This window comes from Periplaneta americana, chromosome 12 (assembly GCF_040183065.1).
Source record: "Periplaneta americana isolate PAMFEO1 chromosome 12, P.americana_PAMFEO1_priV1, whole genome shotgun sequence".
Lineage (NCBI taxonomy): Eukaryota > Metazoa > Arthropoda > Insecta > Blattodea > Blattidae > Periplaneta > Periplaneta americana.
In genome coordinates, this window is record NC_091128.1 from 161,970,065 (window position 1) to 161,997,689 (window position 27,625).

The window sequence follows — 27,625 nt, forward strand, 5'->3', positions numbered from 1 at the left end:
AGTTAATAAGTTATGGTCACTAATGACTTGGCCGTTTATAGAAAAATATGATTTTCTGTTGTGGTAGTGTTCTACATTGCCTTCTCCAGGAGAGTGAATTCTGATGAGTATAGTCTCCGTTACTGCAAAACACCCTGAAATACATGTGATTGATAGAATCCATCCGTTACAGATTGTAGTTTGGCCTTGAAGGAAATTAAATATATTGTGGGCAGAAAGGCTTAATAATGCATAATGCCGATAAATATTATCATCAATCACAATGTTAAATATCTTAAATATCGCTGTAGCATAAGGTCTTAATGTTGTTAAAACTCTAATCATAGGTGAGATGGAATTATTTCGATTAGTCAGTTTCTTTGGATATTAGTGGCACTTTCTTTAATATCCGTCACTAGGGAGGAGAAAACATAAGTAAATATGGTTCGTTTTGGTTTTATATAGTTTCCTTGCCGAGGTCTCCGATAAGTCTAACAAACAGTTTATTTTGAAATAGACCAAAATTTAAAACTCGGGCAACGCCGGGTAATTTAAGCTAGTATCTTATAAAAATACTCTATTTCATTCAATTTTGCCTCGATGGGTCAGTCGTCCCTCATCACTGTTCTTATTACAAGAGACGTGTTTCAAACGGTGCTGAAAACATTCTTTATCACTTATACTAGTTTATGCAAAATGTCATTTTGTTAAACAACTTTCAGTTTTAATTTTAAAGTATGCAGCCAAATGTTCCACCCGCATGAACGTGTGACACATGAGTAAATACGTATTCAGTACGATGCGTAGTGACTGATGCACAACAACCTTGATCTATTTCAGGACTGCGCTCACATTCCGAATGCACGCTTATTTGTGTTCTGCAAACACAATAACATCTAAGACTAAATAATTACTTATAACGGTTTCTATTCATGACTATTACACTTTTACTACGTCATACTACTTTTAACCAATAAAACGGTACGAAAGGACGCCTTTCAACCAATCATGGTTGCTTATCGCACAATTTTATCGCTTTCCTAGCATTTGTTTAATTTTAGCGCTTCCCTAGCTTTTGTTCGTTTTCATCACTACCCTAGCATTTGTTTCTTTGTTTGCCAACATTTCAAACTGCAAATTCTTTACGGTACTATGAAACATGCTTTGCGATCGTCATTTGTTTCCCGCATAGATAGTCAACCAAAAATGGCGGCTTCGTTCAAACATTTTGGTGAAGGTAACATTAATGAAATAGAATTTTAGCAGGTCAATTAATATCTATTTTATTGTATTGGAGTACTTTATTTCTTCTAATATTTATATACTTTATACTGTTTTTATCACCTTCCTACCAGTTGGTCCACATTTGTGGAGTAACGGTTAGCGCGTCTGACCGCGAAACCAGGTGGCCCGGGTTCGATTTCTGGTTGGGGCAAGTTGCCTGGTTGAGATTTTTTCCGGGGTTTTCCCTCAACCCAGTATGAGCAAATGCTGGGTAACTATCAGTACTGGATCTCAGACTAATTTCACAGACATTATCACCTTCATCTCCTTCAGACGCTAAATAACCTAAGATGTTGATAAAGCGTCGTAAAATAACCTAGTAAAAAACCCTACCATTTGTTTCTTTGTTTGCCAACATTTCAAACTGAAAATTCTTTACGGTATTATAAAACATGCTATGCGATCGTCATTTAGTTATAGCATAGACAGTCAACTGAAAATGACGGCTCCGTTTTTTTTTTTTTTTTTTTTTTTTTAAGTTTACCGGCCAGAGGCCGTTTACCGAAGTTATCTTTGTTTTCCTGTTGTCTTTCATTTGTTTCCTTTTACTTAAACTAATACAAACGCAACACCCATTCCCGAGGCGGGACTCGAACCCACAACCCTTTGGACCGAGCGGTAGAGACAGTCCGTGCCTCTAGCGCTTGCGCCACATGTTCAAACGTTTTGGTAAAGGTAACATTAGTGAAATATAATTTCAGTTAGTCAATTAATATGTTATTGTAACCGTGTAATAGTCAATTAAATCTCACTCGAATTTTGGTTTTCTCTAGATAAATCAAAACCTCTAGTGTTCCACTCGCAGATTTATCGATAAAATCAAAACCTCTACTGAGGTTACTGTTGATAAAACGCTGATTACATAGCACTACAGCCCTTGAAAGAACTTTCTGAGTAGGTCTATTTTCTACTTGAGACTACACGGAAGCGAATCTCTATACGAGACAACATAGGTCATTCTACTGTTAATGAACAAACACCATGCATGCTGTAGGCGGGATTCAAACCTACGCATCGAGAAAAGTGAGCGCCTTATTAGTCTTGCAGCCCGTGGCCGGTTCTATTAATAAGAAGGTACAAGCTAATTGCCTCTTTAACGACCTTCTAAAACAACAGAGATTCTTAAGAGAACGTTGAAGATTGAAACGATAAAAGAATGATATTTTCTACATTTAATTCAATTAAATTCACCGCTCTTTTCTGGATCAGAATGCTTATAGTTTAAAGGACATGTTTTGAAGCTGTTATGTTACACAGCACCAACAATAAAACATATCTTTATTCTGGTTTTTCTCAAAACGGTTTTGTAATTTTAAATGTTCCTTTTCTCAGAAACTGCAAATCCAATTTGATTCAAGTTTTGCACGAAAGCTTATCATACGTTATTACATCAAGTAAGGAACAACCATATTGATACGTCTTAAGACTCGTTCATACCGCATGTTAAATATCCTGAAAACGTATCTTCTTTTTGATTGGAAATGTTGAACATTATGATGCTAATGAAAAATGTAACTTTTCTGTTCCTCAGATTCTAACATATGGCTTCTATAATGTGTGAAAAAATATTCACACTTATACCTACAATAGTTTTTGAGGAAAGTGTATTAAAAATGAGATTTCTTACATGTGTGAAAAAATAATCACACTTATATCTAAGATAAAAGAAGCATCTTCTGCGGACCTCTGGAAAAAGAACTAAGGAAGAGACTAATAAAGTGCTTTGTATGGAATGTGGCATTGTATAGTGCAGAAACATGGACATTGCGACGAAGTGAAGAGAAGCGAATAGAATAATTTGAAATGTGGATATGGAGAAGAATGGAACGTGTGAAGTGGACAGACAGAATAAGAAATGAAGCTGTGTTGGGAAGAGTGGGTGAAGAAAGAATGATGGTAAAACTGATCAGGAAGAAAATGGCTGAGAAGAAACTACCTTTGGAGGATGCACTGAAAGGAATAGTGAACGGGAGAAGAGTTCGGTGTAAAAGAAGGTATCAGATAATAGACATTAAGATATATGGACCATATATGGAGACAAAGAGGAAGGCAGAAAATAGAAAAGATTGTAGAAAGCTGGATTTGGAGTGGAAGACCTGTCCTTGGGCAGAACATTGAATGAATGAATATCTACGATAGTTTTTGAGAAAAGTATATCAAAACCAATGCTTTGAGTTACCAAAAAAAAAAAAAGGTAATTTCGAAAAACTGATCAATATAGCTAAACAATTCATCCAATCAGGATAAAGTTCGTGTTAAATATGCAACACATAAATAGATTTTTGGAAAATTGGGTGGTTATTGGTTAAACAATTTCTAAGATTTTTAGGGGACTTATTTTACAACGCTGTATCTACATCTCAGGTTATTTAGCATCTGAATGAAATGAAGGTGATAATGCCGGTGAAATGAGTCCGGGGTCCAGCACCGGTAGTTACCCAGCATTTGCTCATATTGGGTTGAGAAAAAATCCCGAAAAAACCTCAACCAGCCTAACTTGCCCCAACCGGGATTCGAACTCGGGCCACTGTTTTCGCGGTCAAACGCACTACTCGTTACTCCACAGGTGTGGACCATATATTTATACATATGATAGTTTTTGAGAAAAGTGTATTAAAAAATGTGAGAGTTCTTACATGTGTGAAAAAATATTCACACTTATATCTATAATATATTTTGAGAAAAGTGTATTAAAACTAATGTTTTGAGTTACCAAAAAAGTATAAAAAATAGCTAAAGAATTAATCCAATCAGAATAAAGTTCATGTGACATATGCAAGACACACATAAATAGATTTTGAAAACTTTGGTGATTATTAGTTGAAAAGTTTCAAAGATAAAAAAAAATGTTAATGCTAAGATGTCACTTCAGTCGTCAACCTCCCCTTAAGAGGTTGTAATGAAACAAAACCACAAGAAGTGTTCAACAGACATGTTGTTCAAAATAGACTCCCTCTTCTGTTTAATTAATTCACATTAGCAATTTCAAGTTCATTAACAATTTACTTAACTGCGTTGTATCAACTGCGTGAGAGTCGGTGGATTTGCCATCGCGAAATGATAGGCTATGGTGAAACGAGTCCAAGAATTCTTAATGGTACCACATGGCATGCACCTTACAGTTGGGGAAAATCTCGGCAAATAGAATCCAAATAGAGTATAACTCCAAACGGGATTCGAACCGACGCTCAAGCACAGTTTCGAAGCACAGATTCCCGCTCGCTATCCCCAGATCGCTGCGTTGTCGCTTTAGGTTCAATTCCCGGTTGTATTCATATCGGCAGAAATAATAACTTTACGAATTTACTACTCAATCTTTACTCCTCTTCTCTCTCCCGAGGGATTAAGCTCTGTTTATCCAGGGATTAAGTCACTCTATCTCGGACCCGTCTTTTAATTAGGAGTTAACGGGGCTACAGCCGAGGGGCATGACAGCAGAAGGAAGCGCAAAAAATATAAACAAGGAAAATGTTACAACAAGAACAAAACCTGGACAGTTTCATTGTGTAAGGTTTTAAGCCAACACCACTCACAGCGGACCACAACACAGCTTGTCATAATGCGTATTTCGGTTCCGAAAGATTGATGTTGCTTAACTGCGTTTATATCCGCTATTGTATAGTGCTAATTGACTATGGAATATTGCTAAGAACTTTTTATACATTCGTTTCATGAAAAAATGTTACGTACAAAAGTTGTTGCAAGTAACTCACTTAATATTATGGCAGTGTAGTGTATTTAATTCAATTTTTCAAATTTCCAAAAAATCATAAGCTCATTCCTGGAGTAACATAGAAAAATAGACCCAGTTACCATAATAAATTATGTCTGTAGCTGTGTAAAAGAATTCATTCAAATCCTTCCACTAGTTTATGAGAATAATTTGGCACTTACAGCTAAGTGTTTTTAGTTTTTCTTTTTCATAATTTTTTTTTATATCTTATTAAAATTTTATGTATATACACTAGAATACTAAATGTTACAGGTTAGGCCTATGTTCATCTAAGTTTTCCTTAATTTGTCTTTAAAATTTTCAAATGGCCAACTTTAAATAAAAAGTATATGAGATACAGAACAAAATGTGGGCAGCTGTAGTTTATTTTATTTTATATTGATTTATTTTACGACGCTTTATCAACTGCGATGGTTATCAGCGTCTGAGTGAAATGAAGGTGATTAGGCCAACGAAATGCGTCCCGAGTTCAGCGCCAAAAATTACCCAGAGTTTGCTCTTAATGGGTTGAGGAAAACTTTGAAAAAAACCTGAACCAGGTAACTTGTCTCAACCGGGATCTACTTTATTTTATACCGGTAATATATTTACACTTTCTGGTTCATTGTTTTTATACGTAGGTTTCTTATGGTAATGTCAAATTGCTATGTCCTATACCAAGAAAAACACAAGGTATGTATATACATTTATGTTCATTTCTGCAAAAGTAATTATTTGATTTGTACTTAAATCATAAAATTTATAAATGGTAAAATGTCTTAGTTTTATGACCATACAGGATGTTTTCTGTATACAAAACTGACGAGGGTTTATCTTTTTATTTGGATGATTATTAAAATATTTCATTTATGTATAGCCTATATTTCGGAAAATTGTTGGACAAAATAAACTACAAACAGTGATACCACACACAACATGATCATAAGGGAACTGAATTGTAACGAAACGCTTAAAAAATGTGATGAGAAAGTATATGTCAACTTTCGTAATCTCTGTTTCTTCTGAATTATCAGTTTCTTTGTAGATATATTATTTTCTGTTGTCCATTCTTCAAACCCATCTTCATTTTTAGAATTTCGCGCACGTTCTTATCAGTCTTTGAATTTTGAATGCACACATATTTCTATACACACGCTTATCAATTTTCTCCTTCGATATTTGAAACTCGCATATTTTCGAGAAATATTTTCAGCGTTTAACCTGCTCTTTGAAAATAAATTTTTATGTACTCATCACATTCACTTGACGTTTCAAAGTCGTCTCTTTTTTTTTTCTTTTTTTTTTTTAAATTGTTGCGTCACTAGTTAAACAATCGTGGCTAACATTGAACGATAATGTTATCTACAAATGTATTTTTCACACATATTTATTCATATTCACTTTCCTGGTTTCAAACTTATAATTTTTCCTACGTTTGCCATTGTCTTTGAAAGAAAACTGTACGTATTCTTATTTTCTAAATTATATTTATCACGAATAAACATCGTCCTTTTCGTCTTCTCGTTGGAACTCGCATCTTTGCTTAACAATGCACTGCTGTTGAACGTGTTTCTTTTTTTATTAATTGTTGCGTTCGAAGTATCAAACTGGCACCGGTCGCCGAGCGCTTACCTTGGTGGTACATGTGGAGCTGTGGAAAGGGGTCCACCCCCTCATCCTGCATCACGTGAGGCGCCAGACTGCACTGTTTACTCGTCACACACCGCTCGCTCTCCGCGAGAAGCGACACTGGACCACTCCGCGCGAGATCCGCCAGGCGACTGACGGTCGTCGCCTGAGTCATAGGGGATGCCTTGTGGTGACGTCACCAGCATCGAGACGCCCCGCGGCGTCATCCCATGCGCGGACGCGGAAACGTAAACTTGATCAATGAAAACGAGCACATCCAAGTGTGACGGCCATCATGATATCACACGCTGCCAAGTCCTTCCCTTTCCACGTTTTAAGTATTAAGTAGTGTTGGAGGTGAATGGACGCGAGAGGATGGTAAAAAAAACTACGAGAAAACAGCTTGGAAGGAGAGAACAGATGGCTTCCACTTTTTCATATACTTCGTGAATAATTGGCAATACAAAAATCGTTACGATACTCAAAAAAATGTTTGGACAACACTCACTTTCCAGCTGACACAAAAAATCAGGTGTAACGCAGAAAGAGACTTCACGGTGATCGCTTATCTGCACTGCGTGTTCACTTTTTATCTTCATCCCCTGATAGTTAAGAGACAAAAGCACCCGGGTGTGAAACAACACAATATAAGCCGGTTAAAGTTTTCCACCAGAACTCTTCTTGGTTTTCTATACCCATACTTCATAGGACAGATATAGCCTTCAGTACTTTTTAGCAATTTATTACACACTAGCTGTACCCGTGCGCTCCGCTGCACTTATTAGAAATAAATATAAAGTAATTACATAATTAAAATAGAACATTGGGTCCAAGGAACATTCGTGTTTGATAGAAGAATAAATCGTTTAAAATGCTACTTAATTTAAATATTGTATTTAAATAATTAAAATTCTTTCGTTTTGGACCAGAGACCACTCACTTGGTGCAAATATAATTCGTTTAACATTTTTCTAAATTAGTCTTGAATGCATCCTTTAATAAATCTCTCCAAATTAATAGAGTTGATTGTGTAAAAATGTAAAAATTCACGATCTCCTATGCACTACTGCCATAAAATGAATAAATTTGTTTTTCTTCCTACTAAAAAATTTAATATTTTGCACATAGCAGTTACGGAACAACGACACTATAATCTGAGGCGGCGGTGGAAATGCATTGTATTGTTATTTTAAAACTCTTGTATATCCTTAAATATCAGTCCTATCAAAATTTTACCTGGAACAAAACTTATCGAAAATCATCTTTAAAGAAATTTTTGTTATGTAACATTTTTCAGAAAAATCAATAATAAGCGAGGTATTTCGGTTTATTTAATTCAGGCCCCCTTATAATCCCCCTTTTAAATAAAGTATTTTGAATGCTATATAGCCTAAAATCTAAGTTACAACGAACTTAATTTATATTCCAATTTTCATCGAAATCCGTTCAGCCATTATCGCGTGAAAAGGTAACAAACATCCAGACAGACGGACAGACTTAAATACCAGTCCTATCAAAATTTTGCCTGGAGTAAAACTTATCGGAAATCATTTTTAAAGAAATTTTTGTTATGCAACATTTTTCACAAAAATCAATAATAAGCGAGATATTTCGGTTTATTTAATTCAGGCCCCCTTATAACCCCCCTTTTAAATAAAGTATTTTGAATGTCATATAGCCTAAAATCTAAGTTACAACGAACTTAATTTATGTTCCAATTTTCATCGAAATCCGTTCAGCCATTATCGCGTGAAAAGGTAACAAACATCCAGACAGACAGACAGACAGACATAGAAACAAAAATTTCAAAAAAGCGATTTTCGTTTTCAGGATCATTAATTATACATGTTAAGACAAATTATTTTTGGAAAAGCGAAAATTACCAGAAAAATTTCGCTTACAGATTTATTATTAGTACAGATAAGAAGTTCATGTAGGCCTACATACCTGTTTTATACTAATGCACGTAGATACACGAAGATCGTTTCATAAATCATGGCTACCACGTATATCTTCGAAACATGTGGCGACACAGTTAATCCAGTAGCCTATATACTTTTGAAAACCTGTGTTACATTGTATGGCAGTGGTTCCCAAATTAGGGGGACGCGGCCCCCAGGGGGAGTACTGTGTATAGCTGAGATGGATTGTGAGATAATTTACAAAATAAAACAAAAAAACTCCTTATTAACATGGTACATTTATTGTGTGTTCAAAGATACCAACAATATTTAACATAAGAATAAAAGAAGTTTCAGTAGTTATACACTAAAGTAAAACAGAATGTTATTAACGCGACAAATGTGCCTGTTTTTCAGAAAGTATCTCTCAAATCTGAACTCTGTATTCGATACACACACAGATATCACTTTCAAGTTCAATGAAACTTTTCGTCTTTATTTTGATGGAAATTTCTCGTCTTTGTTTTGTAGACGGAAGCTTATTGTACATAAGTACAGGTTGCAAATGTTATAAAAAAATTACGAGTTTCTTTTGGAAGTTAGAGGAATTCATGCATTCTTTTAATCCACAACTGATCTACACACTGCGAAAAAGTTTAATTTCAACATTTCATTAGTAGGTTGAGTGTTAGAGAAGGCCGTATGACCTTAACTCTGCCAGGTTAAATAAATCATTATTATTATTATTATTATTATTATTATTATTATTATTATTATTATTATTATTATTATATTAGTTTTCTTTCATACACAGAGTGAACCGTAAGTAATGCCATTAATTTCAGGGGGTTATTCTTTGAGATATTTCAAACAAAAAAGTTCAATATAATTTTGCTCGTTTTTTGCTTCCTTTTCGAGATAAAAACTAGTTTATATTAAAAATTTCAAAGCGTATTTTGAGAAAGCCATTGATTCAATTCCCAACATCCTCACTCAATTTAAGAGAGCAGTATATTATGGCAGTGTACTAGTAGAGTCAAAAAGTAACCGAACATGGTAGATAACTTTGTTGCAGATAACATGTAACCATTTACACAACACCACCTTCAAAATACGCCCCCTTGACAGTGGCAAACTTCTTGAAACATTCCTGCAGCCCATCTTTGGTCACTTCCCGCAGAGCGCGCGTCGCATGAATTTTCGCCTCTTCGGCTGACGGAAACTGCCATCCCTTTAGTAGGGATTTGACCTTTGGAAATAGGTATAAATCTGCTGGAGTAAGATCTGTAGAATATGGTGGCTGTGGAAGGACAGGTATTTCGTGTTGTGCGAGCAATTCGCTCACCAAGAGCGACCGATATGCTAGGTTGTCATGATGAAAAACCTAATTCTGTCCTTGCCACAAATTGGGTCTTTTTCGTCGAACTGCATCACGAAGACGCCGAAGAATTACAACATACGTCTCCTTACTGACAGTTCGACCCTCAGGATAAACTCGAAATTTAAGAGACCCTGGATATCGATGAACACTCCAAGAATTACTTTCTCCTTTGATCGGTCGGCACACTGAGACTATACGCCTGGATAGTAGGCCGCATACCACACAGACAAGGCAGAGAAGTTGCCTAGTGAGCGTGGCGTTGCCACCAGAAGTTCGGGTACTTTCTGACTCTACTAGTATTATGATCTCGTAAATGATTGAAAGAATTTTAGTTCTGTCCTTCAAGTGAGTAGAAAATTGATCCGAATAAATGTAACTTTCGTTCTGCAAAGGAATTTTACAAAGTTACATTTGTTCGGAGAGGTTTGCCGTTAGGCAGGCGATCTGATCGACGGCGAAGCCAAAGTCCGAAGAAGTGAGAACCCATCGGAGAAAGTGAACGACGAAAATTAAAAAATATATATATATATATAAGAATTACAAATAAATAATTTTTGAAGGAAGGGAATAAGTCTTTCGCTGCAAATTCAATTTTTTCAACTGTGTCTGTGTGCGTGCGTGTGTGTATGTGTATGCGTGTTTGTGTGTGTATCCAATGCCTACCTAACAAGATTCAGGTTTCGCATATTGCGTATAGATTGCAGGACTGTGACCCATTTTCAAGTTGCACACCACTTCGGCGGGCCACACTGTGCATGATATGTATCTGTGGAGAGTTATGTTGTGTATTAGGGTGAATATATGTGTAAATGTTCCTGTAAGTGTAATTTGGGAAATGAGTGGGAATGATGATGAAGATGAGGAAGTACGATGGGGAAACCCGGTACCGGTACGTAGCCTACTCCTGTCGCACAGCATCAAGAGGGCTGCCAGGCTTAACGTCCCCATCCGACGGACGAATCACTATCAACAGTGACATATGCCTTTTCTTCATATGCACTGCGGAGAGATTTGGGATTTAACCCAGGTATATTGGTGCACAATCTAGTGATCAGAAGTTGTTCACCGCCACCACTCCTAGTCCCTACGTAAAAAACTTACACATCTCTGAATCTGCCGGGAATCGAATCCCGGAAGCTGACGCGCTCCAGAGAGCTAACTCGGCGGACTTAAGTTTTCAAATATTTACATTTATACGATCTGAAGAAAAGTTTTGGATTTCCACCGTGTGGCCATCACTAAATCATTCAATCGTCAGCAACAATGTCACAGTTTTATAAGAATTGGGCCTTTTAACCCGTTCCGGCCTTACTCCTGTAACAATTTTAACCAACACTATAGGTTCAGAAATGGTGGCATACCTTGATATGTGGTTAGCATTACACAATGTCACAGCTTCAGACAATGCAAACAAACGACATATACTCAGTCCTTATCGAGAATCGAACAAGCGCACCCTGTATTGTAGTTACATCCGAGATCATAATTCATCAATTAGTTCACAAACTAATTCATTCATCCATTCATCTTTCTTTCTTTGTTGATTTATAACCTCCACGTTTTCTGTCTTACATGCCACAGCGAGTAGGAGAGGAACAGTCACTGACTCACACACTAGACGTCTCACAAGTACGGACCTCCCTGGTCATAGGATTAGCATGTCACAAGGCCACCGCAGAGACATCACAGGACAATCACAATACAACGGACAAACACCCAGTCCTATGGACGGAAGATAAATTTCTTCCATTGCCCACGCCGAGAATCGAATCTCGGACCGCTTGATCGGAAAGTCCTCCTGCCATCAACATAACCACAACGGCGTACGAAGTCATTCATTCACTATTTATTTATTTATTCGTTCATTAACTCATTCATTCAAAAAATATCAGAGTGCTTCGCTTCCTCAATGTTGATAGATATCACTTGTTTGACAGAACAGTATGAGGAAAACAACGAAACGCCTCACATGAATAGTCTGTATCGGAAATATAACCTCAGGCGTTTCGATGAGCACGCTTCTTTACGACTAGAATGAAGCACTTGGGTCAACTTTGCAATTCAGAGTTGGTCTGCGTCAGTCAAGTTCCAGTTCCCCAGTAAACGATGCGTACTAACGAATTCAGTTCCTGGAGGACCGCTCCTGCTTCAGTGAAGCCAAGAATCGTGTGGGTGAAATGAAGTAGCACATGCGTGCTGGCACAACTAAATCGCCTAGCAACAGTTGAGCCGTGAACCCGGAAACAATACACAGTCTGGAAACAAAACACGGCAGACTGGAAAACGTGTGTTTTCCTCGTATTCACTGGCCCTGTTTCAAAGCGTATTAATCCATATTAACTAGACACAACGCGCGGTGCGTTATCGACGAGGATTTAAGCTTCTTCCTCATTTTTTTTCCGAACAAATTTTTTCTTGAAACGTTCATCTTTTCAACATTAGCAAATGATTATACTCAAACTTTATATTACAATGTTTTCATTGTACGTAAGGTCATAGCAATTTTCAGCATAAAATGTAATAACTGTACAAACTTATTTTATTTTGTATCATATTTGATATTCTTCAGACATTAAGAAGAATAATATGAGTTTACTGCATATCAATTCACACGATGTTTTAATGTAATAATGCCAATAACAACTTATATCTCAAATAATATGAATAACAACAAGTTAATAAAATATTACAGTAGGCTATATAATCATTTATCTTACATAAAATAATGTCTAGATCTCGTCATGCTAGATAAAAAGGAAAGATAATTAGTAAGAAATACCTTCGTTTCAATTATTAAAAGTACGTACAGTATATAGGAATTAAAAATAAGAAAGGCTATCTACAAAAAATACGAGTAGTAATTGAGCTACAATAATCTTCTACACAAATCAGACTCCGTTACATTGAAGTAAGCAGCAATATTTACTGAAGAATTACTCATAATTTATACTGATGATTAGAGACCTATTTTTAACACCAGTTACGCAAATCCTGAAACTGTAATATTTTTTCATGTTCGAACCGTCGCGATCGTGTACAAAATGTCTGACTTAAGCCGTTAATTTTTGTTTAGGCAGTCCAAATAGCAGTTGAGATTTGTGGGAGGTATTTAATGATTTCGCAGGCGGAATAGGGGTGGATATAATGTCCATTGAAGTCGTCACGTGAATTTACGAATTTCAGTCTTCGTGTGATAATTTAATGTAAACATGTGTAGTCAATCAGTTATGTTAACTATTTATTTTCTTCCGGCTTTCTTATCGTTGGATAGTGTTTATCGAGTCATTTGCTCTTCTAATATTATACTAATAGTCAGAAAGTACCCGAACTTTGGGTGGCAACGCCACGCTCTGTAGGCAACTTCTCTGCCTTGTCCGAGTGGTATGTTGCCTACTCTCCAGGCGTATAGACATCGATATTCAGGGTCTCGTACAATTCGAATTTATTACTGGTGGTCGAACTGTCAGTAAGGAGACGCATATTGCAATTCTTCGACGTCTTCGTGATGCAGTTCGACGAAAAAGACCCAATTTCTGGCAAGGACAATCATGACAATACCCCAGCACGTCGGTCACTCTTGGTAAGCGAATTCCTCGCACAACACAAAATACCTGTCCGTCCATAGCTACCATGTTCTCCAGATTTTACTCCTGCAGATTTTTACCTATTTCCAAAGGTCAAATCCCTACTTAAGGGAGGCGGTTTGCGTCAGCCGAAGAGGTGAAAATTCATGCGACGCGCGCTTTGCGGGAAGTGACCAAAGATGGGCTGCAGGAATGTTTCGAGAAGTGGTATGAACGCTGGCAGAAATGTGTCACTCCCAGAGGGCGTACTTTCAAAGTAGTGTTGTGTAAATGGTTACATATCATCTGCAACAAGGTTGTCTACACATGTTCAGTTACTTTTTGACTCTACTGGTATATCTTAATACGTAAATAATCTCCAATTCCTCAAAATGATTTGTTTTTGTTTCATTCGGAACAAGCAACAGACGTAATAAGAATGTGTCTTTAAGAAAAAGACAGAGTAGAATTTTAACACAATTTATTATTTTACGTCTAGATATAAAGAATAATACGCCATTTCTAGTGACGCTACCAGGAGATCGTCACAACCTAAGCACAGAAATAAAAACAGACCAGATGGTCTAAGACAAACAAGATCGACAACTCGCAGGGAATTGGACCATGTCGACGTACAAAGTGCAATCAATATATTTCCGAACTGCACTTGTATTTATTGTACCGTTAAGCATACATGCACGTATCACTGAAGATCATTGCTTCCATGTCTGTTGAGTAAGTCTATCAAACAGCGTCAGATTGTGTTTAAGAACTGACCTTCTACGCGTGATTTTGTGCAAACATGTCAAGCACCTATTGCGATCTTTTCAGGAATCTCTTCATATACGCCTTGTGATATTCTTCTTTCCTGCTTTTCAATGATGCATTTAGCTTAGATTCCAGGCGTTTCCCTAGTTTTAGATAACTCCCTCGTCTCCTACATTCAGGGAAGTCAGGAAACTTATTGATCGTCCCTTGTATTCTGTTTGCTGGAATATCTTATATTCATTTCTTCTATTGCTATCTTTCAGTTTTGCTATCAGAGATTCGAACCGTAAATGATTACTAAGGATTATATTTTACGGTGAAAAAATCTTGATTTTCAATATAAAAATTTACTTAATTTCGCTGTTATTTCGCACAAAAAAAACGTAAATTCGTTATTATTTCACATTTTAAAAACACAACTCTTTAACTCTAGCCGTGCAAAATACAATATAGTATATTTCTACAAAGACTGGAATTCTATATTGTCAAAGGAATCTTAAGGATCTTTGTACATTTTAATAACACAGTTTTCTATCGAAACATACATGTTGTGTACAGATATTTGTGTTGACAGTCTTCCATTCTGTGTGAATAATATAAACTAATAACCATCACAAAACATTCAGGCTATTTATACTTCATAATTAAAAGTAAGCACTCCAAATCTGGTTTGATTATTAGATTCAAAATTCTATATTTAAATAAGGTTTGAATATTAAATTCAACCGCCCCGACGATCAACAAATATCTTCCAACAGGAGACCAGTTTGTTTATACCGCCACTGTAAAATATTTCACAGTCTTACTTCTATCTGCACTGCATTGTCAGAATCAAGGGACGGTTCTCTCAGGTATTCTTTAAATTTTGGGAACAGATGAAAATCTGATGGCACCAGATCAAGACTCCATGGAATATGATCAAAGACAGTGAAATCAAATGTATGCATTACATCGTTAGAATCAAGGACGGTTCTCTCATGCGTTCTTTAAGATTTAGGAACAGATGAAAATCTGATGGTGCCAGATCGCGACTGTATGGAGGATGATGAAAGACAGTGAAACCATGTGTCTGCACTGCATCGTCAGAATCAAGGAGCAGTTCTCTAAGGAGTTCTTTAAGTTTTGAGAAAAGATGAAAATCTGATGCCGCCAGATCGGGACTGTATGGCGGATGATCAAAGCCAGTAAAACCAAGTCCCATTGGGCACAAAGTTTTCGAAATCCCAATTCTGAGATTATCGCCTGCACACGCTCCGTTCTTTGTCACACAATTTGAGAGTCGTACCAGATTCATTGCAAGCACGAACAGACCAACGTCGCCTACTGATGTCTACACATTCATCTCCACAAACAGCCTTCATTCTCTCAATGAATGTCATTCGGAGCCACATTTTCTGCCGTCACAAACTTTATCACAGTACCCGTACACTGCTTCAGACGTACTGACATAGTGCTGTTAAATGCAGCCATGTTTGAGACTACAATTCAGAGCTCTCTAGCGGAAGAGTTACGAAGCTTGCGTCAGTGAAGCAGGAAAGTTAGCTGAGTAGGATGCACTCTGAAATTTGTTAACAGTAACACAAAAAAATAAGAAGGCATTACTTTTCAAAACATCCTCGTATTTTGGCGAAACCAGGTAATTAACCGAAGAGGAATTTGAACTCACGCCCGACCGCGACCTCAGATATTACACCTCTTTATTACAAGAGTAAACTATTATGAAAAGTCTTCGAAATGTAGACTTTTCGTGCAGTAAATATAAGGATAAAACATTTACTTAAGCAGAATATAAATGAAACTTTTGGAGAGACTCCACTGAAAATCATGAACATTTTCTAATAAATTTGTACGGATATTTAATTTCTTTATACTGTATATTTTCATATTCCAAATAGATTTAGTTCAATTCTGATTTTAAATGTTTAAAAATGTTTTTAATTAAGGATGTAATGGGGCGTGGCATTTAAAGAGCTGTCAAAATTATTTTTCATCAAAGAATTCTTTTTTACAATTTTTTTACAAGTCTAGTGACTTTTTGTTCTGAAGTTGGCTCCCTGAAGTTACTAGATGAATGTAGGGAGTAGAATTTTAATTTACATAAATATTCATTTTGCTTTCAAATCCATTTTTTCGTAAGTTTATTTTTCTTGAATGAACACCAACTTATTTATGCCAAATATTAATCAATCTGAGAGAAATTTTAACGTCAGTATTTATGAGAGAGCTGCATGTTTCTATGCATTTATTTTGTGTGAGATCCTGCTAGTTTATTAATATTGTTTCATTAATTACTCAGTACAGGAATTTTTTTAAATTGCAAAACAAATGTTCAGAGTCAATAAATGAGATATTTTATAAAATGAATTCATAGAAATGTTTCTCTATGTCTTCTGAATGTAACCAAAAAAACGAAGCTTAAAAACTGAGATCTTCTACTAAAAATGTAGGTTTGAAAATATTTCTAAAAATAGTAGAAAAAAAAATAAAAAATAAAAAGCCAAAAGCATTTGGGAATTCAAAGATTGGATTTTATTAGTCATTTGCATAGTAAATGTGCTCTCAAAATTTGGTTGAAAAAAATATTAGGAAAGAAGTTGTCATTTTTAATGAAGTATCCCCTTAACATTCTAACTGGACAACAGCATATTGCAAACCCAGCACATGGAAACAGATTATAGGCTGCGGTAGTGTTACGTAAGAGGGAAACACATAGGAGCCATTGATAAAGGTTACAAGACCGGACCATTATGAAGTCACTGGGGTTTCGCGCTGGAGGTACAGAGATATGGAATTAACATGTAGAGGTTGAAATAAGACTGTCCATTCAGAATGAAAATTAAACATAAATGTAACATAAACACAGAAGTTCAAGCTCAAGTTATTAAATGGGATCATCCCAATGATTCGCATGAACATTGACATTAACATTACAGTTAGGCGTTAATATGGAAGTTTGTAAACTACAAACTATCATGTTTATACTTACTTGATTTGAAAACAATACGCAGTCTTAGGGCTCTGAAGTATACAACAGAATATAACGAAATGACGTCGTTGTTATGTTTCCATGGTTACCAAGTATATTTACGTTTATGTTTATGTCACCATCGTGAATAATGTTTTGACTTTTTGATTTTACGGTAACGTTTAAATTCTGAAGTTAACGCTTACGTTACGTTTAATTTTCATTGTGAATGGGCCTTAAGTCAGCTTAAAAAACGTGTGTCACTAATATTACACCTATATTCTCGATACACGTTTTAAAGATTTCGCAACAATTCGCTTCCTTATCGCATTACTAACAATATTAATGTTCATAGCTTATTTTCTTCAACTGCCATTCGAAATATACAATGTATTTATTTCAAAACTTCCCACCTTGAATAATTTTAAATGTGCAGGAGACACGATCTTGAGGAAAAACACGTCGATTTAGTTTTCGAAGAGAAAGATCAAAACTAATGCAGACTGAATATTCTGTTCCACCCCTTCACTCCATGCTCCACTTTTGAATTTAAAATTGCACTCTCTGTCTTCAGAGACATCACTCTAAGGCGTTAGGTACAGCTTACAGCAGCAACATTTTTGGAAATATTCAACATTTCTTTTCCCTCCATTGTTGTATATTGAATAATAATGAAAATTGGTATGTGTAAAACACTGTCCTTCTGCTATATGAAAAAAAATATATTTTTTTACGATATAGAAACAATGATTTTTTTTTTTCAAAATTCAAAATGTTTACTGTGCAGTGATCAAACGTTTCCCTCATAACTCATAAATTTGTTAACTTCTTCATGTTCTCTCTATTTTATTTTATTTCTGAAACTAATGTTTACAATATCATGCTCTTTCAATTACATTCCTTAGTAAATAATATTTTTTCTATTTTGTGTTAGAAGAAAATACTGATATTTGACCATTTTAAAAATAAATTTATTTTTATCAGACAATCTATCAAAGATAGAGACGTGATCTTGCATAATATTGCAGATATGGCATGCATAAATACACACAAAAAATTTCTTCATCACAGAATGCTGGATAGTTTTTGACTTATGTGGGAAACGCTTCATCACTGCACAATGAACAGAATTTTGAAAGAAGAAATGTAAATAATTTTTTTAAATCGTAAAAATATTTTTTTTTCATATAGCAGAAGGACAGTGTTTTACACATATTAATTTTCATTACTATACAAGACACAGTAATGGATGAAAATAATGTTGAGTATTTCCAAAATTTTACTGCTGTAAGCTGTACCTAACCCCTTAAAGGGGATGACAAATCCTACCAGTGCACATAAAAATAAATAATAATAATAATAATAATAATAATAATAATAATAATAATAATAATAATAATTCGGACCATCCGTTTCTGAGCTACAGCCATAAACGTACCATTTGTGATGTATTTATGTTTACGTTATTTAACTTCCTTAGCTGGCATACATTTTTTAGAAGGAACGAAAACGTAAGATTGAAATCGCACAGAAAAGTAAAACTAATTTTGCATATAGTCTAATAATTAATTTATCTTAAAAATAGATTTTCTCATGATATCCACCATCCTTCATTCGGTTTATTCTATATAATAAAAAAAATACTAAGAAAATTTAAATGTACATCATTCTCGGATAAAATCCAGCCAATACTACAAAAGAAGATATACAGATTTCATACTCAAAAACACAATTTCGGTATGACGTATGTTATAACTAATAATATTCATCACCGCCATCATCATTATCATCATCTCGTAGCTTCAAAGGAGTTGGTCACAGATTGGCCCGATCCGGGCCCATACTAGAGGTCGAGAAGTCTCTTCAGTGATTTTCTAGGATTTCTTCCAGGCAAGTCTAATAGAAAGAAGCTTGACGGATATTCAATAATAATAGTTAGGCCTGTCGTAATAATAATAATAATAATAATAATAATAATAATAATAATAATAATAATAATAATACTGGTAGTAAACTCAATAACCCTCACCGGAACTTATGAAACCAACCTTATGAATAAACCAGATGAATGCTAAGAGACGAGGAACAACGGCGCATCGTACAATTATTCCACTCAACCACAATTTAAAACCGTAGCTATACATAATAAATATTAGCAAATATTACTGAACTAACCACAGAAATCAATGAAATGTGGAAATAAACACAGTTGGAGTTTGTAAAATTGTTCTCTCCATTACTGAGATCATACCACAAACCATTAAAAAAAACAGTTTAAAATATTGAAACTTGAATTTCTTCTAACCGTAATGCACATTGCAGTTGCATTGTTCGTAAATTCCTGGCGATTCAATAAAATCAGATTTTAATATAATTTATTGTGAAGATTCAGTGTAAAACGATGCCTTCTATTATTATGCAAAAATATTAGTAGTAGTAGTTTTAGTAGTTATAGGCCTACTACTACTACTAAGATTTATTCAAAATCATCGGTCCTCAAGCGAGGGATCTGGAATTACAAGCATCGAAATATAAAGAAAAATGAAATGAGTAAAATAATTATTCGGTTTGTACATTTAAAACAGAAATGTATATGTTAACATATAAATGATAGCGTAGAATTTGAATAGAGGTCTTCAGAATTTTCGCCACAATTTTCTGAATCTCATAAAAGGTAATTTTAAAAGATTTAAGGATATTACATGTAAATTTTGGTAAACATCCCCTCGCTCCAAATAGTAAGCCTGTAACATCCCAGTTGTAAAGCGAAATGCCATATTTTTCACTGAGGTATGGAAGACAAGATACATATTTAGTTCGCTTGTCATCATTTATCTGCAGTGCCTGATTCGTGTCTCGCTCAAAGGATATCGTAGGGTCTAAGACTCTTGCTTTCTGGGTTCTTCTATTGATGGCAATTATATCCACCCTTCTATGAGAATAATCTTCAGACACAATGAATCTCCTCATGTACTTCCCATCCTCTGTTTCTTAGCAGGTTGGCAATTGCTATACGGCCACGACGATGTCTATTGTTACGCAGTAGGTCCTCCTTCTTACAGAACCCCAGTACATGGCCAAGTGTTTCAGTCTCGCTGCAGCCAGGATGGCGACAACGGGTAGTACTGAAGGTTCTGGCAGGGACAGATCTCACTGCGGTGATGTTGCAAGACATCTTGGTGGTATTGATGTTGGTCTATTCCGATGAAGAAAGGCATTTTTAGAGGAGATCCAGGAGTTGGCTTTGGGCCATTTTTCATATCTACTCGTACAAACACCTTTGCTTTTATATGGGAGCTGGCACCATGACTGGAATGATTTTTGAGAACTCTGAGATGTTTGAGGAGTGACACTGTTTGGAGCAATCTTCAGGCGCGTGAGAGATGTTTTCTTCTCCTCTTCCAGATTTCTCATGTGATGTAGATGTGCGTCATTCACCTGTACCAGTTGCCTACAGATGTTATAATGTTGAATACTGGATTCTCATTCAGCTCTCAGCACAAGCAGGAGTAGTATTATTATTAGTTTTACTAACAATATAACTAATAGTAGTATTAGTAATAATAGCATTAGCGTTAAGACTAGCACTAGCAGAAGCAATAACCATGCAATAAAATAATTGTAACATAATTTAACTAAACAATGTTTACTGTATGATGACATCATCTTCTATTAGGCCTATGCAAAGTACTAGTAGTAGTGGTAGTAGTAATAGTAGAACTAGCAGCAGTAGTTGTATTAGTTTCAGTAGTATAACTGTCAGTAGTATTAGTAATAGCAGCATTACGATTAACATTGGCAGTAGCAGAAGCAATACTTATCCAATAAAATCACATTTTAATATATTTAACAAACAATATGTTGTTGTTGTTGTTTTCTAATGCCAGGCGTTTGACAATAAAGTCATTTGACCTCTTGCACTCCAATATTTGTCAAAGATATTATCATGGCCAGCCACTGAAGCACAGATTTTGAGGTGTTCCGAATCCATTTCTTGGTTTGAGTTACACAATGGGCAGTTTATTTTTATTTTACTAGGTTATTTTACGACGCTTTATCAACATCTGAGGTTATTTAGCGTCTGAATGAGATGAAGGTGATAATGCCGGTGAAATGAGTCCGGGGTCCAACACCGAAAGTTACCCAGCATTTGCTCATATTGGGTTGAGGGAAAACCCCGGAAAAAACCTCAACCAGGTAACTTGCCCCGACCGAGAATCGAACCCGGGTCACCTGGTTTCGCGGCCAGACGCGCTGACCGTTACTCCACAGGTGTGGACCCAATGGCCAGTTAGGGGACTGATATATTCCAATTCTATGCAGGTGTTTGGCCAAACAAGCATGGCCTGTTGCCAATCTAAATGCAGCTACAGACGATTTTCGTGGTAAATCGGGAATTAACTGTGGATTATGATGCAGAGAGTTCCATTTTTTCCCTTGAGATTGTGTTATCAAATTTTGTATTTAACAAACAATATTGACTGTGTAATAATATCTTCTATTATGCAAAAAATACTAGAAATAGCAGTAGTAATAGTAGGCCTAATAGCAGTAATACTAGTAATAAAAAAGTATTATTTTATTATTATTATTATTACTATTATTATTATTATTATTGTTATTATTATTATTGTTATTATCATTATTATTATTATTGTTATTATTATTATTATTATTATTATTATTATTATTATTATTATTATTATTATTATTATTATCATTATTATTATTATTATATAACAAATAACAAAGACATCAGCAGGTTAGAGAAGTCAACAAAATAATAAAGTACGGTATATCACTTGCTAAGTAACCTTGAGCGAAAAGTAGCCCAGATAAGGTTTACTGCCAGTAGTCCGCAGTGCTTAAGGCGCCCCACTCTACATTCTGGTCAATGTTAGGAGTACTACAGGCAGTGAACTGGAAATTCCTTGCGATAGCCGGTCCAAGTTCCAGATTCACGAACTTCGGACATGCCACTGCTCAAGTCACGGAAGGTAATGACCTCCCCACTAGGTTATTGGAATTTCTTTAAACAGTCGATGTAAGTCGGTTTGATGCTCGTTTGTCAAGCCACTCATTCCTAACTTCGGCTAAAAGGAGACAAAGTGATAGGATTCCAATAGAGTTTCAATTAAAGAATAGTAAAATAAAAGGACATTAAATTACACAAATAAAGCAATTAATGTAACCATTTCGAGGTTTGTCTCATTGCCCATGGCCAGATTCTTACAGATAACTTTCTTTCCCGAAGACTCAATTATTCACAGCTGCAATTCTGCGTCTGTTTCACATGTATGTACCAGAATAATTTACAACATACCTTAAAATCTGCTTTCTTTTTTTTTATTTACTAGGTTATTTTACGACGCTTTATCAACATCTTAGGTTATTTAGCGTCTGAATGAGATGAAGGTGATAATGCCGGTGAAATGAGTCCGGGGTCCAGCACCGAAAGTTACCCAGCATTTGCTCATATTGGGCTGAGGGAAAATCCATCTGCTTTCTGTTGGAGTCACTATGAATATACTTTTGTCACCGGCGTGGTCTACGTAATAGCGAGCTGCGAGACGTGGGTTCGAATCCCGTTTCAGTTTTATTCCCAAGGTTTCCCCAACTATAAGGCGAATCTCAGGTAATCTCAGGACGAATCACTAATGCCACTGATACCAGACAACCAGGCATTTAGTAAAACATCGATAGATAATGGATTAAAAATCCAACTCCTTTACTACAGAAATAGCAGCGCGGACAATGGGGATCAGAACTAGAGTGCACAAAATGAACTGGGACACCGTTTGCAGCTTAGGATGGAGAATGGGACAAACCCACGCGCACTTGATACACCTCCTTGACTGAATTTTGGCGTGGGCGAAAACTGGTCGATAAATTTCGCCTTGTGAGCATAAGTGTATTACATAAAAGTTACAATCGAAGGTGATACTACATATGTCATTTTTGCTCTAACGTAAGAAAACTTACCAAGAGAGAGGAATTTATGAACGTCTCTACTAGACGTCTCTTTTTCTCTCCTTTCTCCTTCTCATTTTATTTGTATCACTTTAATCATACTTCCATCAATATTTAATTAATTGTAAAACATAATATGTTACGACATTTTATTTGCCAACGGATAGTATAGTATAGTACCTACGTAATATTACCTACGCGGTATATCAGTCTATAATGTTATAATGTACATGCATGTACGAGTATGTGGTAATGTATTGAATAAACCATCAACCAATCAGACTCGTACAACTGAAGTTGGTTTTTATAGCGTCCTATTAGGCCTACTATGAGGCAGTTAAATGAAACAAATCTGAGATGTTTCTAATATCTTAACGACGGAATATAGAAATGAAAAGCATTACTCTATTTGAACTATAATTGAATAAAAAGACAGAAAATTGAAGATTTTAATCGTAAAAATATGACAAAATAATTTTAAAAACAATTACACATTCCATTGTTACCATCACATAACCTTCGGAAGATACACAGAGGGAAATTAAAAACATGCTTCCATTTATCCTATATTGGCATTCAAGAAGGCAGTGGTCAATATTTCCTATTGTTGCGGCCTAGATATTGAGAATAATTTCCAAAGGTTAAGAGTAAAACAAATACTAATTAATTAACCTTTAGACCGGTATTAAACCATAAAAACACCGGAATTCACAAGGCTCTAATTTCATTTCAATACATGAATATTAATTTATTCTGCATACTGTATACGTATTGTCTGTATTTTATTTCCCTATGAGTCTCTGTAAAACAGTCAGAAAACCCATGAGTATTTTAATGATTCTTGCGTACATGCCCTAGTAGCCTATTATCGAATATACTTATTCCACTTTTATTATTCTGGTTCACGGCAAAATACATATTTTTTTGCCATTTCTATTCTGTTTTTGGTCCAGGGAAAATATTGTATTTTTATTCGCAGATTTTTTTCAGTTTTTCAGATGTTTGTAATCTTGTTCTAAGTAAACTTTAAAGCAAAAGGCTTAGTATCGTCTTGGATTCTACACTTTATCCGTGTATAATCTACAAACGAAACCAATTCATACAGCATATGAACACATAAATACATACAATGTTTTTTGTAGCTAGGGGCTTCCTTTAGAAAGCAATGAATTCTACTACCTGAATGAGACTAAGTTCTGTATTAGCTGATAATACAATAGAACAAAGTTTATCCGGATGCAATAGTCCTCAGCACGCTGTAAATTCATATAATTCAGAAACTGCACGAACTATCTGTAAATAATACGGTATTGAACGCAGTGTGCGTGTCCTTTCATTGCACTCCACACCATAACATAAAGACACAAAGCTGCAATGCAACAAACAACGTTCGTATTTTGTTCACACACGACGCGTGCGCATTGAACATCATCTGTAATCTGTTGTTTAGCAACAGCGTCATCTGGAAATCCGGATTAATAAAGATATATGTTATCAATATTAAAATACATCCATTAATATACACTAGTATATAAGCTCTCTGGCTTAATATGAATGATGTTGGACAAACCGTTGTCAAATATAATCATTACAATATATAAATCGTAATATAAAATATAAAAAGAAGGCAAACCATCACCATAAAACTCTCCGCCTACTTTTCTTTTAGCTGAAATTCACTTGTATCAGCTCTTCCACTGCCACAAAGTAAAAACGCGCGTCATTTAGTACAGCAAAATAGAACAATATGAACATTTTCAGTCAAATACAACATGGTTGCCAAAATTCTCTTTCACAACACTGAGACAAAAGCACACGTAACTGTATTGAAAATTAATGAGAATGTATAGGTACACTCAGGTAACAAGGTTTTATTCTAGTTAGAGCTCTTAAGATGTTTTGCTTACACGGTGTACGAACTGAAAGCATTGTATGCTGCAATAATATATTTAAATACAGGGACATCATTTTATTTTTACTGACATTTTTAATATTAACTTGCCTATACCTCTGGATCAACGCCGTTTTCTACTCCCTTCCACGACTGGAGTTCGATGACACTGGCGTAATATACAAACAAATCACTTTACTAGGTATAGGAGGGAAGAAAAGTAGTTCATCCATTTACGTAAACTAGGAAATATTGCGCTTTTGAGTTTAATCATTTTCATTAGGTTTTTGTTTAATCAAAATACAGTACAGTATTAACAATGAGTGTTTTTACTCACGAACTGAGCTGTCCATGTGGACGTATTCATTATGCAGTGTATATTATACTGTCTACAGCACATTATCGTACAATATAGAGAATGAAGTTAAATTAAAAAATAAACATAATATGGATATTTAAAAACATTTTTTAAAATGGTGGCCGTTCATTTCGATACAGGCTTCAGTTCTAATGTGCATATTATCGCACTATAGACTATTGTACCTAATTCCAATTACCAGTTTCGTCCTTCGTACTAGTAACTCATGTTGAAATAATTCTATACCTACTCTATAAAAGAGTACCTTACGTACTGTAAATTCAGTCTTCACTTCTGCCCGATCCGAAAAGATAAAATTACTCAGACATACTAGCGACTGTCCGCCAAGTGGTTATGTCGTAGGGTCGTAGAAAGAGAAGAAATCACGTGACAGTTAATTACTTAACGAGGACCTTTTATTTAAGTTATTTTAAACACTTGTATAATATTACGTAGACGTCCAAGTCCTAACAGAAATTAATGTTCTCAGAAAAGAGCTAAGACAGCCCAGCCACTAGCTGGCGAATGAAAGCTGGTGGGGGAAACCGGGATACGACGTAGGCATATGGACGACAGTACCTGTGCGAAAATGATTCAATATTGAAAGCTCTTCCGTCACTGGAAAACGCGAACATATTTTTGGAACGTACTGTTTACCATGACCGTAAGGCTACTGTGACTGTGTGGAGGATGATTGAACTTCATTAGTCGAAGGAGTGGGAGTGAAGTACATTCAAAAACTCAGGTACAATAAAAATTGAAGTAAAAATAAAATGGTGTCCCTGTATTTTCGCAGAGATATGTATTCAATATTCTTCTTACCGAAAAAAGTGTTCAACATGCTGTCTTTACCTAGTGCAGGATATTGGGCAAATTCTGTTGTATGAGTCAATTCATCAGGAATTATGTAAATGAAATGTAATCATTTGTAGTAAGATGTGAATAGTTTTTAATTGAAAAATAACAAAAAAAGTGTTAACCATTTTTCTATATAGGCTATCCGGTGGAAGTGAAATAACCCTGCAGATTTTCAAAGCGAATAACTCATGTTGTATACAACAAAAAAGTATAACATCATATTGGTGGAAAGTTCATGGTTTTTTCGAAATGTTGAATACCCTCTTATTCGATAACTTTTGCGAATAGGATCGTGATTTTTGTCCATAATAATAATAATAATAATAATAATAATAATAATAATAATAATAATAATAATAATAATAATAATATAATATTAATAAATAATCATTTATCCTCCTGGAGTATTTCAAAAGCGAGGACGGTTTTCGTTTAAATTTAATTTTAAAACCACTAATTTCAAGCAACTGAACGATGGGAGCAGCTCGCAACATCGGAACGAGAGAGGGACGCTCGCGTACAGAGACAGGCCTGTGTTCATTGACTCTTACACTTACATCTTTATTGCGAGAAGAAAGACGACTATGTTAGCGGCGATGTTACCAGATTGCTGAAACTTCCAACTTAATTTTCTAATTAACCGTGCATTTAATCACGAAACGTAATATAGGTTTTCTAATCATTTAAGTGTACCCTATCGTCCCTTTCACTCTGTACGATTATTTTACTTATATTTGTTTCTTACGTAAGATCATATGGTAAACTAAATGGTATATGTACATACTATGCCTCGAGATCTTCTTTAGACAAATCACTTATTTGCATATACCACCGACTGAAAACTTCTCCACAGAAACATTTTACGCTCATTGATACCTATACGAATGCCTTTTCAAAATTAACGTATTCTTACTCGTAAGGAAATAAAGTAAAAAGAACTTTAATTCTTCTCTAAAAGCTATGTTAACTACAGAATTATGCTCCTTAATGAGAAACTCTTCGGAGAATGATTTTGTAACTTGTAAGGATATCTACACTTCAAATTATCCCAAACATAGCTTTTACGGAAGGAGGATACAAACTTGTGCTAAGTAGTTTACAGTGCAGCTTATCAAATCAAACCATGGGAAGCCATTACAAGTCAGCAAACCACTGTTTGAGAAATACATGCCTATAATCTATGTATAGCCTACCTCTGATTGAGGTTCTGGCTGATATATATCAGGCAGTAGGGCAGACTTGGCTAATTTCGTGATACTAAGGTTTTGGTGCAAAAATAAGGTTCAAATTAAAAAAAAAAAAAGAATATTTGAATCTACGTACTTTACTAGATTTCAGGAAGTTACATGTTAACATTTTACTTCAA

General features: G+C 35.3%; 1 protein-coding gene across 3 annotated transcripts in view; it reads right to left on the reverse strand.

Moving 5' to 3' along the window:
* LOC138711098 (uncharacterized) overlaps nt 1-27,625 on the reverse strand; it is a 235,225-nt gene that overhangs the window by 204,568 nt on the left and 3,032 nt on the right. For 2 of the 3 annotated variants that reach the window (XM_069842419.1, XM_069842418.1), the window contains exon 1: nt 6,608-6,794. The exons of the other annotated variant lie outside the window; for it this stretch is intronic. In XM_069842419.1, coding sequence (XP_069698520.1) covers nt 6,608-6,779 — 172 coding nt within the window. In that variant the 5' untranslated portion in view covers nt 6,780-6,794. Of the gene's footprint in view, nt 1-6,607; nt 6,795-27,625 lie in introns of those variants that run through there. 3 annotated transcript variants of the gene reach the window in all.